The sequence below is a fragment of the Lampetra planeri genome, chromosome 3 (assembly GCF_965212315.1).
Source record: "Lampetra planeri chromosome 3, kcLamPlan1.2.h2, whole genome shotgun sequence".
Taxonomy (NCBI): domain Eukaryota; kingdom Metazoa; phylum Chordata; class Hyperoartia; order Petromyzontiformes; family Petromyzontidae; genus Lampetra; species Lampetra planeri.
The window spans coordinates 11,369,449-11,388,031 of NC_136109.1; the positions used below are offsets into that span (position 1 = coordinate 11,369,449).

The 18,583-nt window shown below is 53.2% G+C and overlaps 1 protein-coding gene across 1 annotated transcript in view; it reads right to left on the reverse strand.

The window, feature by feature from the left end:
* The window catches only part of LOC144734362 (receptor-type tyrosine-protein phosphatase S-like), a 232,586-nt gene that overhangs the window by 84,650 nt on the left and 129,353 nt on the right, over positions 1–18,583 (reverse strand). The window contains 5 exon segments of the mRNA XM_078616477.1: positions 8,253–8,398; positions 8,547–8,703; positions 16,339–16,620; positions 16,622–16,720; positions 17,611–17,867. Coding sequence (XP_078472603.1) covers positions 8,253–8,398; positions 8,547–8,703; positions 16,339–16,620; positions 16,622–16,720; positions 17,611–17,867 — 941 coding nt within the window.

The window sequence follows — 18,583 nt, forward strand, 5'->3', positions numbered from 1 at the left end:
CTCGCCTGGTGGGCAGGAGGTCGTGGGTTCGATCCCGACCCTGACGATGCCTGCTGCTGTATATTTGTTGTTTGCGGCGTCTCTCTCCCCGTGGTCGCGTGGATTTTTCTCCGGGTCCTCCGGTTTTTCCCCTCCACGTTTAGAGTCGACGTCACGGCGTTTAGAGTATTTGGCTGCTGCCATGAATGTCCACGTGATGAGCCACTTCGTTGGGCTATCATCATGCGTGGCAGCCAGGCGGCTTCTGAAAAAAAGCTTTGTAGCTAAGTGGGCCTTAACTGGTAACGTAAAAAAATTGTTCAATAGTTTTAGTTTTTAATATTCCTCCACCTCCTCCTCCTCCTCATCCCCCTTCCACCTACTCATCCTCCCTGCCTCCGCAGCCTTCTCCACTCCCGCTCGCCTCCCTCCACTCCACGGACTCTGGCTCCCTCCACCTCGCTCCCAGGATCTGCTGCTCTTTCAGCCGTGCGAGTCTATGTAGGTTTGCGGGTCTCTGTGCTAGTCTGTGGGTCTCTATCTAAGTGTATGGGCCTCTGTTATTCTGTGCGCCTCTGTGAAGTCCATGGGTCTCATTGCTAGTCTACTGTGTCTCTCTCTCACTCCGCGTGTCTCTCCGTGTCTCTCTCCACGTGCCTCTCTCTCTCTCTCCGCGTGTCTCTCCGTGTGTCTCTCAGCGTGTCTCTCCGCATCTCTCTCTCTCCACGTGTCTCTCCGTGTCCCTCTCTCTCTCTCTCTCCCCAGCGGGCGCTCTTCAAAGTCGGTCCGCCGGTGCGATTGCACCAATCAGAGGCGGCGGCAAAGAGCGGAGAGTCGAGCGCGAAGAGTAGCGGAGAGTGGAAAGCGGTGGAGAGCCGGAGAAAAAGAAGGATGTTTAAACCCGGTACACCAACATCCCCCAGTAGTACCTCTTGCCCTGGTTGTGGCTACTGCACCGGTGGCGTCTCAGGGAGCCCCCTGTCCAGCCGAACCAACCGCCCCCAGCTGCCCCCCAAATTTTTTGTTCACGGCAAACTTGCGCTCTCACACGAGCCTGACATGGTGGTGGTGGTGGGGGCTCTGCCCGGAACCACATTTGTTTTCGAGTATTGGATAAAAGTCAGCAGCATTGTCACTTTCCGCGGCCACAGTCATCGCATTGCCGCCTCTCTCTCCTCTCTCTCGTTACAGATCGCCGGGGAACATCGGCCGGCCCGCCGGGCGGGCGGGCGGGCGGGGTGATTTAACATCATCCGTAAGCGTTATTGAGGTTGTTTTTTTTTGGTTGAAAAAAGATCGATCGTTTAATTCGCGCGTGCGGGCGTTTCTGCGATGATTTTCCGTCACCGCTATCCCCCCCCCGCCCGCCCACCCCCCTGTGATCATCACCGCCCCCTAGCCCCCCCCCCCTCTGCCGTCATCAAATCCCGTCCGTGTCATCGACAAAGGAGCCGCTTCGAGGATGGTGGGGGGGGGGCGTTATCGTCACCGGAAGGATGGACTTTCAACTAACAGGGTGTTTGAGCGGGAAGGGATGACAGGCAGTTAACATCTCGCCACGGTGGCTAGGAGATGTTGACCACCTCGCCTGGTATGCAGGAGGTCGTGGGGTCGATCCCGACCCTGACGACGCCTTCTGTATATTTGGAGTTGGCGTCTCTCTCTCTCATCATCACCGTGGCTAGGAGATGTTAACTACCTCGCCTGGTCTACAGGACGTCGTGGGTTCAATCTCGACCCTGACTATGCCTGCTGCTGTATATTTGGAGTTTGCGTGTCTCTCTCTCTCATCATCATCATCACGGTGGCTAGGAGATGTTAACTACCTCGCCTGGTCTACAGGAGGTCGTGGGTTCAATCTCGACCCTGACGACGCCTGCTGCTGCTGTATATTTGTAGTTTGTGTGTCTCTCTCTCTCCCTCTCTCCCCTTGGTCGCGTGGATTTTTCTCGGGGCTCCTCCGTTTGTTTCCCCTCCACATTTGAGAATCGACGTCGCGCGTTTTTAAGAGTTACTTGGATGCCGTGAATTTCCCCGTGCCGACGACGATGAGCCACTTCGCCGAGGCTATCGCTTGCGGCCAGGTCGCTTAAAAAAAAAAGCTGCGCAAGCTCACCGGGGCCTTACCCTGGTGGTAAGTAAAAACAACAAAAAGTTTAAGAGCGGCGTGAAAAATTACACTGGTCAACAAAAAAAACATTTTTTTCTGGCCTGGACTTTTGCAGCTGTTCTACTCATTTCAGGGTGCTGATTCCAAATCTGATCTCAGATTTGCTCTATCACGTCTCATTTTTATGCTATCGGCATACCCCATTTTCATTGATTTTACCCGAAATTAACTCTGTCACTTATGATTGCAAGTTGTTGCGAGTCAGTGACTGCTTTAGTGTTAAAATACGGTGCTGTATTTTTAGGATAGTGCGTTCATAATATCATTTTATGTAGATATCCACATTTATTTCATATTTTTCTTCCGCAGTTTTGATTGAAAATGCAATAGTTGATATCTCAAAAACCTGATGTGATAGACAATAACTGATTCCAGATTTGGAATCAGCACCCCAAAATTAGAACCGTTGGAATACCTCATGCCAGAAAAAGTGTGTTGACCAGTGTTATTTGTGTCGTGGGCCGTCTTCCATCGGTCATATAACGAAAGCCGACGAAAGAGCAAAAGACTGCGGGGTCCCTGGGGAGGGGGGGGGCGGATTCATCGTTGTCACAGCGTCTTCAGCGGCAAAACTTTTACTTCATTTGCGTCCTCTCCTGAGTTATATTCCAATTGGGCTTTTGTCACGAGCGGTTAGAAGAAGACGATTTCGCGTGCTTTTCGTTTACGACCGTTAACAACGAAAAATAAAGAACGCTTCGTTCGTTAGTCCCGCGATATCCCCCTAAGGCGCCCGCTGCATGTACTCGGTTCAACCACGAAAGAGGCTTTCGGGACCGATATCATCCATAATAGAGGTCTTTTTTTCGTTGGGTTAGATCGCGTAAATATATACAAATGTGTCGTTAAACCCGCCACCCCTAAGTAAGGTTTTGTCACGTAAACAGAACGTGGCCAATTCGTTCCTCGTACAGCTTCATCAGGCGAATGGTGGTGGGTTTGACGACACGGTGAAATATTTACGCGATCTAACCCGAAAAAACACCTGTATTGTGCACGCGCACTCGTTCTCTGCGCTAACGCGTTCTCTGCGCTAACTCGTTCTCTGCGCTAACTCGTTCTCTGCGCTAACTCGTTCTCTGCGCTAACGCGTTCTCTGCGCTAACTCGTTCTCTGCGCTAACTCGTTCTCTGCGCTAACTCGTTCTCTGCGCTAACTCGTTCTCTGCGCTAACTCGTTCTCTGCGCTAACTCGTTCTCTGCGCTAACTCGTTCTCTGCGCTAACTCGTTCTCTGCGCTAACTCGTTCTCTGCGCTAACTCGTTCTCTGCGCTAACTCGTTCTCTGCGCTAACTCGTTCTCTGCGCTAACTCGTTCTCTGCGCTAACTCGTTCTCTGCGCTAACGCGTTCTCTGCGCTAACTCGTTCTCTGCGCTAACTCGTTCTCTGCGCTAACTCGTTCTCTGCGCTAACTCGTTCTCTGCGCTAACTCGTTCTCTGCGCTAACTCGTTCTCTGCGCTAACGCGTTCTCTGCGCTAACTCGTTCTCTGCGCTAACGCGTTCTCTGCGCTAACTCGTTCTCTGCGCTAACGCGTTCTCTGCGCTAACGCGTTCTCTGCGCTAACGCGTTCTCTGCGCTAACGCGTTCTCTGCGCTAACTCGTTCTCTGCGCTAACGCGTTCTCTGCGCTAACGCGTTCTCTGCGCTAACTCGTTCTCTGCGCTAACGCGTTCTCTGCGCTAACTCGTTCTCTGCGCTAACGCGTTCTCTGCGCTAACGCGTTCTCTGCGCTAACGCGTTCTCTGCGCTAACTCGTTCTCTGCGCTAACGCGTTCTCTGCGCTAACTCGTTCTCTGCGCTAACGCGTTCTCTGCGCTAACTCGTTCTCTGCGCTAACTCGTTCTCTGCGCTAACGCGTTCTCTGCGCTAACTCGTTCTCTGCGCTAACTCGTTCTCTGCGCTAACGCGTTCTCTGCGCTAACTCGTTCTCTGCGCTAACTCGTTCTCTGCGCTAACGCGTTCTCTGCACTAACGCGTTCTGCTAACACGTTCTCTGCGCTAACACGTTCTCTGCACTAACTCGTTCTGCTAACACGTTCTCTGCGCTAACACGTTCTCTGCGCTAACTCGTTCTCTGCGCTAACACGTTCTCTGCGCTAACGCGTTCTCTGCGCTAACGCGTTCTCTGCGCTAACGCGTTCTCTGCGCTAACGCGTTCTCTGCGCTAACGCGTTCTCTGCGCTAACGCGTTCTCTGCGCTAACGCGTTCTCTGCGCTAACACGTTCTCTGCGCTAACGTGTTCTCTGCGCTAACTCGTTCTCTGCGCTAACGCGTTCTCTGCGCTAACGCGTTCTCTGCGCTAACGCGTTCTCTGCGCTAACGCGTTCTCTGCGCTAACGCGTTCTCTGCGCTAACGCGTTCTCTGCGCTAACTCGTTCTCTGCGCTAACGCGTTCTCTGCGCTAACGCGTTCTCTGCGCTAACGCGTTCTCTGCGCTAACTCGTTCTCTGCGCTAACGCGTTCTCTGCGCTAACTCGTTCTCTGCGCTAACGCGTTCTCTGCGCTAACGCGTTCTCTGCGCTAACACGTTCTCTGCGCTAACTCGTTCTCTGCGCTAACGCGTTCTCTGCGCTAACGCGTTCTCTGCGCTAACTCGTTCTCTGCGCTAACTCGTTCTCTGCGCTAACGCGTTCTCTGCACTAACGCGTTCTCTGCGCTAACGCGTTCTCTGCACTAACACGTTCTCTGCGCTAACACGTTCTCTGCGCTAACACGTTCTCTGCGCTAACTCGTTCTCTGCACTAACTCGTTCTCTGCGCTAACTCGTTCTCTGCGCTAACACGTTCTCTGCGCTAACTCGTTCTCTGCGCTAACTCGTTCTCTGCGCTAACTCGTTCTCTGCACTAACTCGTTCTCTGCGCTAACTCGTTCTCTGCGCTAACTCGTTCTCTGCGCTAACACGTTCTCTGCGCTAACTCGTTCTCTGCGCTAACTCGTTCTCTGCGCTAACTCGTTCTCTGCGCTAACTCGTTCTCTGCGCTAACTCGTTCTCTGCGCTAACGCGTTCTCTGCGCTAACGCGTTCTCTGCGCTAACTCGTTCTCTGCGCTAACGCGTTCTCTGCGCTAACTCGTTCTGCTAACTCGTTCTCTGCGCTAACTCGTTCTCTGCGCTAACGCGTTCTCTGTGCTAACTCGTTCTCTGCGCTAACTCGTTCTCTGCGCTAACGCGTTCTCTGTGCTAACGCGTTCTCTGCGCTAACTCGTTCTCTGCGCTAACGCGTTCTCTGCGCTAACTCGTTCTCTGCGCTAACGCGTTCTCTGCGCTAACTCGTTCTCTGCGCTAACTCGTTCTCTGTGCTAACACGTTCTCTGCGCTAACACGTTCTCTGCGCTAACACGTTCTCTGCGCTAACTCGTTCTCTGCGCTAACACGTTCTCTGCGCTAACACGTTCTCTGAGCTAACACGTTCTCTGCACTAACTCGTTCTCTGCGCTAACACGTTCTCTGCGCTAACTCGTTCTCTGAGCTAACTCGTTCTCTGCGCTAACTCGTTCTCTGCGCTAACACGTTCTCTGCGCTAACACGTTCTCTGCGCTAACTCGTTCTCTGCGCTAACTCGTTCTCTGCGCTAACACGTTCTCTGCGCTAACACGTTCTCTGCACTAACTCGTTCTCTGCGCTAACTCGTTCTCTGAGCTAACTCGTTCTCTGCGCTAACACGTTCTCTGCGCTAACACGTTCTCTGCGCTAACACGTTCTCTGAGCTAACTCGTTCTCTGCGCTAACACGTTCTCTGCACTAACACGTTCTCTGCGCTAACACGTTCTCTGAGCTAACTCGTTCTCTGCGCTAACACGTTCTCTGCGCTAACACGTTCTCTGCGCTAACTCGTTCTCTGCGCTAACGCGTTCTCTGTGCTAACTCGTTCTCTGCGCTAACTCGTTCTCTGCGCTAACTCGTTCTCTGCGCTAACGCGTTCTCTGCGCTAACTCGTTCTCTGCGCTAACTCGTTCTCTGCGCTAACTCGTTCTCTGTGCTAACTCGTTCTCTGCGCTAACTCGTTCTCTGCGCTAACTCGTTCTCTGCGCTAACACGTTCTCTGCACTAACGCGTTCTCTGCGCTAACTCGTTCTCTGCGCTAACTCGTTCTCTGCGCTAACTCGTTCTCTGCGCTAACTCGTTCTCTGCGCTAACTCGTTCTCTGCGCTAACTCGTTCTCTGCGCTAACTCGTTCTCTGCGCTAACTCGTTCTCTGAGCTAACTCGTTCTCTGCGCTAACACGTTCTCTGCGCTAACACGTTCTCTGCGCTAACACGTTCTCTGCGCTAACACGTTCTCTGCGCTAACACGTTCTCTGCGCTAACACGTTCTCTGCGCTAACGCGTTCTCTGCGCTAACGCGTTCTCTGCGCTAACGCGTTCTCTGCGCTAACTCGTTCTCTGCGCTAACTCGTTCTCTGCGCTAACGCGTTCTCTGTGCTAACTCGTTCTCTGCGCTAACACGTTCTCTGCGCTAACTCGTTCTCTGCGCTAACTCGTTCTCTGCGCTAACGCGTTCTCTGCGCTAACTCGTTCTCTGCGCTAACGCGTTCTCTGCGCTAACGCGTTCTCTGCGCTAACTCGTTCTCTGCGCTAACGCGTTCTCTGCGCTAACTCGTTCTGCTAACTCGTTCTCTGCGCTAACGCGTTCTCTGCGCTAACACGTTCTCTGCGCTAACTCGTTCTCTGCGCTAACGCGTTCTCTGCGCTAACTCGTTCTGCTAACTCGTTCTCTGCGCTAACGCGTTCTCTGCGCTAACTCGTTCTGCTAACTCGTTCTCTGCGCTAACACGTTCTCTGCGCTAACTCGTTCTCTGTGCTAACTCGTTCTGCTAACTCGTTCTCTGCGCTAACACGTTCTCTGCGCTAACGCGTTCTCTGCGCTAACTCGTTCTGCTAACACGTTCTCTGCGCTAACACGTTCTCTGCGCTAACTCGTTCTCTGTGCTAACTCGTTCTCTGCGCTAACACGTTCTCTGCGCTAACTCGTTCTGCTAACTCGTTCTCTGCGCTAACACGTTCTCTGCGCTAACTCGTTCTCTGTGCTAACACGTTCTCTGCGCTAACACGTTCTCTGCGCTAACTCGTTCTGCTAACTTGTTCTCTGCGCTAACTCGTTCTGCTAACTTGTTCTCTGCGCTAACTCGTTCTGCTAACTTGTTCTCTGCGCTAACTCGTTCTGCTAACTTGTTCTCTGCGCTAACTCGTTCTGCTAACTTGTTCTCTGCGCTAACTCGTTCTCTGCGCTAACTCGTTCTCTGCGCTAACGCGTTCTCTGCGCTAACTCGTTCTCTGCGCTAACGCGTTCTCTGCGCTAACGCGTTCTCTGCGCTAACGCGTTCTCTGCGCTAACTCGTTCTCTGCACTAACGCGTTCTGCTAACGCGTTCTCTGCGCTAACTCGTTCTCTGCGCTAACACGTTCTCTGCACTAACGCGTTCTGCTAACGCGTTCTCTGCGCTAACACGTTCTCTGCGCTAACACGTTCGTTGGGCGCACTCGTTCGCTGCAGTGCGCTTCGTCGTTTCCGTCTCATCGTTGCGCCCGTGTGTTCACGCTCGCACCACGAATCCGCCGTGGGGGGGGGGGGGGGGGGAAACGAGCAACCCGCGTAACCAATCGGCGCGAGCTCAGAAAAGCCGTGGATCTCGACGGGCGTCTCGACGGCGAAGCCGGGCCGCCCTCATTTGTGCGAACGAGAGGCTCGCCGTACTGGCCGGTGTCTTCAGATCTCCATCCGGTTTAGAGACTGAAATTGAGGACTTCACCGCGTGAGCTTGCGCCACCGATGTTATTCAGCGACCATCGGGCACTTTTGCCGCAAGCGGCACCTTCTGGCAAGTCGCCCGACGATGCCGGTTGTCGTAAATCGCCGGCGAAGCTGCAAACGCCGTGGAAGGGCCCTGACTGGTCGTCAGGCTGACACAGGCGCGCGAGAGAGAGATGGGTGACGGGCGGGGGTAGGCAAGAAGGGCCCTGACTGTTCGTCAGGCTGACACAGGCGCGAGAGAGAGAGAGACGGGTGATGCGCGGGGGTAAGCAAGAAGGGCCCTGACTGTTCGTCAGGCTGACACAGACGCGCGAGAGAGAGAGATGGGAGGCGGCGTCGTCGGCGGCGGCTACCTCGCTGGCGGTCGTTGCGGTGCCGTCGCCGGGCCGGTATGCGAGCTCGTACTTGAGGATGCCCTCCTGCCGCGGCGGGGTCCACGTGAGAAGCACGCTGCTCGCCGACTCGGCCTCCGCCTTCAGGTTGATGGGCTGGTTGGGCACTGGTACGCGCAACAGAGACGCCCCGCCGGGCAACCCGCGCCGCGTGAGCCTCGCACGGTCCTGTCGGTGGGCGCGCGGCGTCGTTTTCGCCGGCGCAAATCGGACGATGCGTGACGGGCGCGCGCGAGCACACGCAGGCCGCCTCACCTCCCTCCTGGGTGCGTATGCGCAGCTCGGGCGAGAACGGCCCGTCGCCCACCGAGGTGTAGGCGAGCACGCGCACCGCGTAGTCCACCTGCGGCGTCAGGTCGCGGATCGTGGCCAGCATGACGTCGCTCGTGTCCGAGTGCTTCCACGTGTGCACCTGCGGGGTCCACCGTCGTCATCACCGTCGTTATTACCATCGTCATCATCATCCTCATTGTCGTCATCGCCGTCATCACCTCCATCATCATCACCAACATCATCATCATCCTCATTGTCGTCATTGCCGTCATCACCTCCATCATCATCACCATCATCATCACCGACATCATCATCATCACCGTCGTCGTCGTCATCATCATTGTCGTCATCATCATCATCATCGTCACTGTCGTCATTATCATCACCGTCATCACCGTCATCATCATAATCACTGTCATCACCGTCATCATCATCCTCATTGTCGTCATTGCCGTCATCACCTCCATCATCATCACCATCATCATCACCAACATCATCATCATCACCGTCGTCGTCGTCATCATCATTGTCGTCATTATCATCACCGCCATTTTCGTCGTTATCACTGTCATCACCTTCATCATCACCGTCGTCGTAAACATCATCATTGTCGTCATCATCATCACCGTCATTGTCGTCATCACCTTCATCATCATCACCCCCGTCATTGTCGTCGTCATCATCTTCATCATCATCATCACCACCGTCATCATCGTCAACATCACAGTCATTGTCGTCGTCATCATCTTCATCATCACCGTCATCATCATCATCACCGTCATTGTCGTCATCACCTTCATCATCATCACCTCCGTCATTGTCGTCGTCATCATCTTCATCATCATCACCACCGTCATCATCGTCAACATCACAGTCATTGTAGTCGTCATCATCTTCATCATCACCATCATCATCATCACCGTCATTGTCGTCTTTACCTTCATCATCATCACCGTCATTGTCGTCGTCATCATCTTCATCATCATCACCGTCATCATCATCATCATCATCACCACCGTCATCATCATCCTCATTGTCGTCATTGCCGTCATCACTTCCATCATCATCACCATCATCATCACCAACATCATCATCATCACCGTCGTCGTCATCATCATTGTCATCATCATCATCATCGTCATTGTCGTCATTATCATCACCGTCGTTATCACCGTCACTATCATCATCACCCTCATTGTCGTCATTGCCGTCATCACCTTCATCATCATCATCATCACCGACATCATCACCATCACCGACATCATCATCATCACCGACATCATCATCATCACCGTCGTCATTATCATTGTCATCACCGTCATCATCACCCTCATTGTCGTCATTGCCGTCATCACCTTCGTCATCATCATCATCATCACCAACATCATCATCATCACCGTCGTCATCATCATCATTGTCGTCATTATCATCACCGCCATTGTCGTCGTCATCACTGTCATCACCTTCATTATCACCGTCATCATCATCATCATCACCGTCATTGTCGTCATCACCTACATCATCATCACCCCCGTCATTGTCGTCGTCATCATCTTCATCATCACCGTCATCATCATCACCACCGTCATCATCATCATCATCACCACCGTCATCATCATCACTGTCATTGTCGTCGTCATCGTCGCAATCACCAACTCGCCGAGGACTCTCGCGGGGAATTTTTGTTTTTTTAAACCGCCGTCCCGGGTTTCCCAACGACAACAACAACAAAACAAAACCGCAGGCCGAAAAGCGTCGACAAAATAACGGCCGACGAAGACCAAGACGTCTCCCGGGAAGAGACGTCTGACTCGCGTTTCATCGGCGGAATCCTCCCCCAGCCTCCACCCCGCCCACCGGCAAAACATTTCAATATTTTTGTTGTCCACGCGAACGGAGCGGCCTTCGAGCTTTCACAGCAGCGGCGGCGGCAGCGGCGGCTGGCGAGAGTGCGGTGTTTTTGAAAAGCGAAAGAACAACAAGAGGAACACTCAGGATGAAAAAACATTCCGCTGCCCTGAAACGTTGAGACTCAGATGGCGGCAAATGGGGGGGGGGAGAGAGGAGAGGGACGGGGAGGGGAGCTACTCAACGCACGCGCGAATCACACAATGAGTTCCATATTCTTAGGTTTTGTCGGTAAAGTCACGCAGGTAAAACATTAAAATTAATAAAAGTAAAATAAAAAAAAAAATCACGACGTTTCGGAGGCAACACAAGCTTCCGTCTTCAGGTGGAACCGTCACAGCCACGACAGCTGTATCAGCTTTTATTTTACTTTCGTTAATTTTAATGTTTTCACCTACGTGACTTCACCGAAAAAACCTAAGAGTATGAATCCTTGCAGTCACGAAAGCTTCAAATCTAGAAACAATGAGTTCCATTTGCGAATGCACAGTTCACCCCTTTACGGGTGGCCTGGCTTTAAAAAGAAAAAAAACCCCACCACGTTATCCGGATCGTACGCCCGGGGTGGCGTGAGGTGGGGTGGGGGGGGCGGCTGGGCCCTAATTGGGGGCCTCTGACCCGGCCGATGACCTCCGTGCGAAGGTCGTTACAATATGATATATACCGCTTATGAATGATGATGGTGGTGGTGGTGATGATGATGCCGCTGTTGCTTATTATGAGAAGCAAAACAACCACCAGATACTCGGCTGTGCGCGTTGTTCACAATTGCGATTTTGAGAGGGTGGGGTGGTGGTGGGGTTCAGAAGATCGGCGCTGGATACGGCCACATTTGCAAAATGTCAATTTGTTGATTGAATACATTTCAACGTGGAATTTGTATCGGGGGACTGAGCGGCGTTGTCTCGGCGTGGTCTGGGGACAGTTTGTTTTTTCCGTCGTTCTTTTTTACCGACCCCTTTCCGAACCTTGGGAACCGACGATGCGCTCCGAACTCATGCGCTTCATTAATTTATTAATTAAGGGGGCACCACGGTGGTGTGATGTCGCTCAGGAGCGTTGCAGCAGCAAAGCTGAGAAAACCCGGGGTGCTAATTGCAAGATAATTATTGTTTTTTTGTCTGCGTTAGGTAGCGTAGGCATAGCTGCGTCGTACGCCCACCCCCACCTGACACAACCTCCAGCTGGTGGCTAGGAAATGTTGACTACCTCGCCTGGTCTACAGGAGGTCGTGGGTTCGATCCCGACCCTGACGATGCCTGCTGCTGTGTATTTGGAGTTTGCGTGTCTCTCTCTCTCTCTCATCATCACGGTGGCTAGGAGATGTTAACTACCTCGCCTGGTGTACAGGAGGTCGTGGGTTCGATCCCGACCCTGACGACGCCTGCTGCTCTATATTTGGAGCTTGCATGTCTCTCTCTCTCCATGGACAGGTAGACTAATTTTCTCTAGAACTGATTACATGTTTAGTTTGTCCTTCTGCCCGTACCCCCGATGAGCACGGTTAGCTACGCACGGTGCAAAAGAAGTTCAACATACGCGGTGCAAAAGAGCTTCGTGCCTCATCGGATTCCTCACCAGCCGTAAATAAACATCACGATTCCGACTTAACCACTCGGAACAACTGGCCCCACGCACCCACGTTAGGACCGAACGCACGCAGCCGAAATCTCTCCCGAAATTCAGAACGGAGGCGAGATGACGAATCTCAACGGGGGAGTTTCCTTGACCACCCAAGGGGCCTCCCACGGACTGAATGGCCATTTAGTGGGGCGGCGATGGGCGGCGACGGGTGGCGAATGCGCGATGAAAGTGGCGGTGGCGTCGATGCGTTACCGCAACGAATGTTGGGGGGGGGGGGGGCGGGTGATGGTTTGGCTCCGGTGTTGTAGCAGGCGAGCCTCCGCTAAAGAATCACCATCGGCTCTTGCTGATCGCCCCCCACCCACCCCTTCCCGTCACCCCGAAGGGCGCCGACTTAATAGAGTCTCGTTCGTGACTCGCGATTTAACCCCGGTTAAATATTTAGGGATAAACAACCGGAGATAAACACGCGGGAAACAGTGGGGCGGTGAGGGTGGGCTCCCGCTCTGCTCGTGCTCGCTCGAGGAGAGAGCGTTGACAGCGCTGGGAGTTCGCCCACCATCCCAGCGCCCCCCACCGCCCTCGATCCTAACTCTGATTTAGCGGCGGTGTTGACATGGCGAGAGCATCAATTATGCGGCTCGCGGCTCGACGTCGTCGTCACCGCTACCAACCCCCTCCTCTCCTCCCGTCAACGCCACCGGTGCCACGGCCACCGCCTGTTCGTAGGTTGCGGCTTTTGCGAAATAGGACGGAGATTCCAGTTCTATTTCTAGATTTGAAGCTTTGGCGACTGCAAGAATTCGTACGCTTAGGTTTTTTTCGGTGAAGTAACGCAGGTAAAAAAATAAAATTAAAATAAATAAAATTAATGATAGAGATAAAATAAAAAATCACGACGTTTCGGAGGCAACACAAGCTTCCGTCTTCAGGTGGAACAGTCACAGCACGATTGCTGTATCAAGTAAAGAGAAATCGGGTCTCTTTGGGATTTACTTGATACAGCAATCGTGCTGTGACTCTTCCACCTGAAGACGGAAGCTTGTGATAATTGGTTTTTTACCCTTCTATCTGGCAACAAAACTGACACCTTTTTACAAGGAGTCATGTTTGCATAGACCGCAATGCCTGCAGCCATAATACAAACAAAAGAACATAACTCTGATAATGTGCACTGTCCTTGAAGTTGATTGGTCCACACCCGAGACAGCTTTCCTTAGAGCCTAGTCTCACATGGGAAAGCTGTCTCGGGTGTGGACCAATCAACTTCAAGGACAGTGCACATTATCAGAGTTATGTTCTTTTGTTTGCATTATGACTGCAGGTATTGCGGTCTATGCAAACATGACTCCTTGTAAAAAGGTGTCAGTTTTGTTGCCAGATAGAAGGGTAAAAAACCAATCATCATATTTTTACTGGCAAATGAGGTTCCCATAGTGTAGACGGAAGCTTGCGTTGCCTCCGAAACGTCGTGATTTATTATTTCATTCATTTCGGTAAAGTCACGTAGGTACCGTTGATGTGACTACCTACGTGACCGAAAGAACCAAAGAGTATGGATTCCTGCAGTCACGAAAGCTACAAATCAAGTTCAACATACACACACGATATTACAAAGTCACTGGAGCATTGCAATTTTAAAATATAGACTGCGTCCCCCCCCCCTCCCACGCACCTCCGATTAGCACAGTCGGCTATGTACGCCGCGAAATAAGTTCAACATATACACACATGCAAGGGAGGGACCCTGCCCAAGAATCTCAGTGGAAGTGGCTCAGCATACTCTTAGTTCTTTCGGTAAAGTCACGTAGGTAAAAAAATTTAATAAAAATTAATAAAAATAAAACAATAAAAATCACGACGTTTCGGAGGCAACACAAGCTTCCGTCTTCAGGTGAAACCGTCACAGCAAAATATCTGTACCTTATATCGTGGTTAAGGGGTGGAGGAGCCAGGAAGGGCAGCGGGGGAGGAGGACTTGTGAAGTGGTCAAGCACTGCTTTTGTTACACTGCTGGGTGGGTAAATGATTTAGATACGATTACGCCGCTCTTTGTTATGCTGTTTGTGCTCAGCATCTACTGACACAGTCATTATAAACCTCTCTTGATAGATAAGAGATACGTCTCAGGCGCAGAGCTGGAACCCAGAATCTCACAATGTGCTGGCTGAGTGTCTGTGACAAGGCGAATTTTCAAACCTTCGAAGGAACGATACCCCGTGGCCGATAGAAACGAAAACGTGCATTTAGATTATTTTGCTGCTATAAATTGTCACGCGATAAGCCCCTTCGTTGATCGATCAGTGGGGCTTTACCTCTTAAGATAAAAAAAATGGTTTAGTTTTTTTGTGGATATGTTTTTTAAAGCGATATGTTTACCTTTCTTGAACTTTTGCACCGCTTCTTGGTTCTTTCGGTAAAGTCACGTAGAAGGGAAGTAATAAAATAAAAAATTCTCACGACGAAGGAAAGTAATAAAATAATTAAAATAAAACATAATAAAATAATTCTCACGACGTTTCGGCGCTCTTCTTCCACCTCCAACCCAGCTTATATATAAGCTCCTAGCTTGGCAGTGTCTCATTCTTCACCTGAAGACGGCTGCTTGCGTTGTAGCCGAAACGTCGTGAGAATTATTTTATTATTTTTTATTTTTATTATATTATTACTTCCCTTCTACGTGACTTTACCGAAAAAACCAAGAAGATGAATCCCTGCAGTCACGAAAGCTTTAAATCGAAATTCTCACGACGTTTCGGCGACAACGCAAGCAGCCGTCATCAGGCGAAGAAACAGGTCTGTCGAGAAGACAGCGTCTGAATGACGCGCTCCAGGCTAGGAGCGTCTATTTAAGCTAGGTTTGAGCGGGAAGGTGCGCCTTAATTTTTATTATTTCATTACTTCCCTTCTACGTGACTTTACCGAAAGAACCAAGAAGATGAATCCCTGCAGTCACGAAAGCTTTAAATCGAAATCTTTGCATTTCTGTACTATTTGTTGTTCTGACGTTCTGACCTCTGTGAACAAGAGCTTTGTAGCTCATCGGATTCCTCAAGGATAAATCCACATTCTGATTTCGAACCGTGGAATATCTTCGGGAGGACGAACTCATTTGATACAGCAAGCGTGCTGTGACGGTCCCACCTGAAGACGGAAGCTTGCGTTGCCTCCGAAACGTCGTGATTTTTATTTTATTTCTTATTTTACTTTTATTAATTTATATTTTTTACCTACGTGACTTTACCGAAAAAAAAACCTAAGAATAGGACGAACTCAGTTCGTGTGCAAATTTTTTTATTTTTCCAGTTAAGGGCCCCACTGAGCTATGTAGCTCTTATTCAGAAGCGAGCTGGCTATCACAAATGACAGCTCAAACAAGTGAGCCTATCGTCATCATCATCATCACGTGGAAATTTACAGCAGCAGCCAAATAAATCGAAACGGGTGGTGACGTTGATTCTAAACGTGAAGAAAAAATATGGAGGGACCGGAGAAAAATCCACGCAATCACGGGGAGAGAGAGACACGCAAACTCCAAATATACAGCAGGCGTCCTCAGGGTCGGGATCGAGCCCACGACCTCCTGTATACCAGGCGAGGGAGTTAACATCTCCTAGCCACCGTGATGATGTTGAGAGAGAGACACGCAAACTCCAGATATACAGCAGGCATTGTCAGGGTCGGGATCGAACCCACGACCTCCTGTATACCAAGCGAGGAAGTTAACATCTCCTGGCCACCGTGATGATGATGAGAGAGAGACACGCAAACTGCAAATATACAGCAGCAGGCATCGTTAGGGTCGGGATCGAACCCACGACCTCCTGCATACCAGGCGAGGTAGTTAACATCTCCTAGCCACCGTGATGATGTTGATGAGAGAGAGAGAGACACGCAAACTCCAAATATACAGGCAGTCGTCAGGGTCGGGATCGAACCCACGACCTCCTGTACACCAGGCGAGGTAGTCAACATCTCCCAGCCACCGTGGCGAGATGTGAAGAGCCACCTGTGTTCCCGCATCACGAGCCTGCGAGAGGCGGGGCGACCGGCGACCCGTGGTCATCTGTGGGGGCCCCACCGCGGCGGATGATTACGACGACGCGCAGGCGCGCGCGTGCGAGGAGCGCCATAGCGTGGCCTCGTCCTCCCCTAGGTCGACTCGGCCTCAAATGAGCACCTGGCACGGTGCGCGCGCGCACCATCATCAGCGGCACCAGTGGCAGCAGCGGAACCATCCCCGCCACCCGCCCTCCCGCCTGCCCCCCTCGGCGCCTCTCACCGGCTCCCGGTGCAGCTCCTGCTGCTGCGTGAAGGCGCCGTTCTTGCCGCTCTCGTGCCCCTCGTCGTCGCCGTCGTCTTCGTCGTCGGCGCCGCCGCCGCCGCCGCCGTCGTTGTTGTGGTAGAAGACGCGGTAGCCCAGGATGTGCCCGTTGGGCTCCTCGGGCTCTTCCCACGTGACGAGCATGGCCGTGGACGAGATCATGTGCGCCTGCACGTTGCGCGGGGCGCTCGACGGGGCCTGCTCGCCCGTGCGCGTCACCGTGACGCCGCCGGGCGGGCCCCCGGCCCACCGTGTTGACGGCCGCCACGCGGAACTCGTACTGCGAGTAGGGGCCCAGGCCGCCGACGGTGTAGCGCGTCGTGGTGACGGTGTCGATCTCCTGCGCGCGCGGGGGGGGGAGCGGCGGCGGCGGCGGCGGTCAGCGGCGACGAGGGTTCGATTCCCGCTCGCGGACAACGGCGGTTATTTAGACAGGTCCTGGGCCTCCCCTAGGTCGACTCAGCCTCAAATGAGTACCTGGTTGTAGGTGTGTAGTAAGCATCGCCACTGGGGAGACAAAGGCGGCCGGGCGTGGTGCTGGTCACCCACCCAACTCGTGTGCCGTGCCGGCCTTCGTAGGTGCTGCTCGCTAACGGCACTTGCCCCTACAGTCTGTTAAGGCTATACGGGGGGTCTTTGTACTTGTTTTTACGTGCGTGTGTACGCGGGCGCATTTGTAGGTGTGTGTGTGTACGTGTGTGTATGTACGTGCGTGCGAGTGTGCGTGAGTGCGTGAGTGTGTGTAGGTGTGTGTATCTACTTGCGTGCGTGAGTGTGTGAGTGCATGCGCCCGAGTGAGTGTGATGGTGTGCGTGTATGTGCGTGCGCGCGAGTGCATGATTCATCATCGTGTGGAAATCTAGCACACACACACACACACAACAACCTCCCTCACCACCACCACCGCCGCCACCACAATCATCGACACACACACAACCACCTCCCTCACCACCACCACAATCATCGACACACACACACAACAACCTCCCTCACCACCACCACCGCCACCACCACAATCATCGACACACACACACAGCCACAACAACCTCCCTCACCACCACCACCACCACCATCATCGACACACACAACAACCACCTCCTTCACCACCACCATCGACACACACACAGACACACACACACCACACACCAACCTCCCTCACCACCACCACCACCATCGACACACACACAACCTCCTCCCTCACCACCACCGCGGCGAGCGGTGAGCGCTCACCTGGAAGGGTGCCGTGGGCTCCAACGGCGCGGCCGGCGCTGGCCTCGCCCGCGTCCCCGTGGTGGTGCCGCCACCACCACCACCGCCGCCACCACCGCCGTGGCCACCGCCACCACCACCGCCGTGGCCGGCGTGCCGCGGGCGGTAGAGCAGCGTGTAGTGACTCACGCGCTCCGTGTTGCCCGAGTCCCACGTGAGCGTCACGCTCGTCGGAGTCGTCTCCGTCACCACGGGGGCGCCCGGCGGGCGCGGCAGGGCTGGTGGTGAGGGGGTGGTGAGTGGGTGAGTGGGTGAGGGGTGGGGGGGTGAGTGGTGGTGAGGGGGGGGGGGGGTCACATGCAGACCGGCGGCGTCGTCACCGGCGGTGAAGGAGGCGGCCGTGCCGGTGGCGGTCACGGACGGCGAGGTCACCGGCAGCAAAGGCAAAGATCCCCACAACCCCCACCCCGTATAGCCTCAAGAGGCTGTTGGGGCAAGTGCCGATAGCGAGACTGCCACACGCAAAGATCCCCCGTATAGCCTCAAGAGGCTGTTGGGGCAAGTGCTGTTAGCGAGCCTGCCCCACACACACACACAACCACACAAAGATCCCCCGTATAGCCTCAAGAGGCTGTTGGGGCAAGTGCTGTTCGCGAGACCGCCACACGCAAAGATCCCCCGTATAGCCTCACCAGGCTGTTGGGGCAAGTGCCGATAGCAAGCCCACCACACACACACACAAAGATCCCCCATATAGCCTCACCAGGCTGTTGGGGCAAGTGCTGTTAGCGAGCCCACCCCACACCCACACAAATATCCCCCGTATAGCCTCAAGAGGCTGTTGGGGCAAGTGCCGATAGCGAGCCTGCCCCACACACACACAAAAATTCCCAGTATAGCCTCACCAGGCTGTTGGGGCAAGTGCTGTTAGCGAGCACTCTCCCACACGGACACACGCACACAACCACACAGAGATTCCCCGCATAACCTCAAC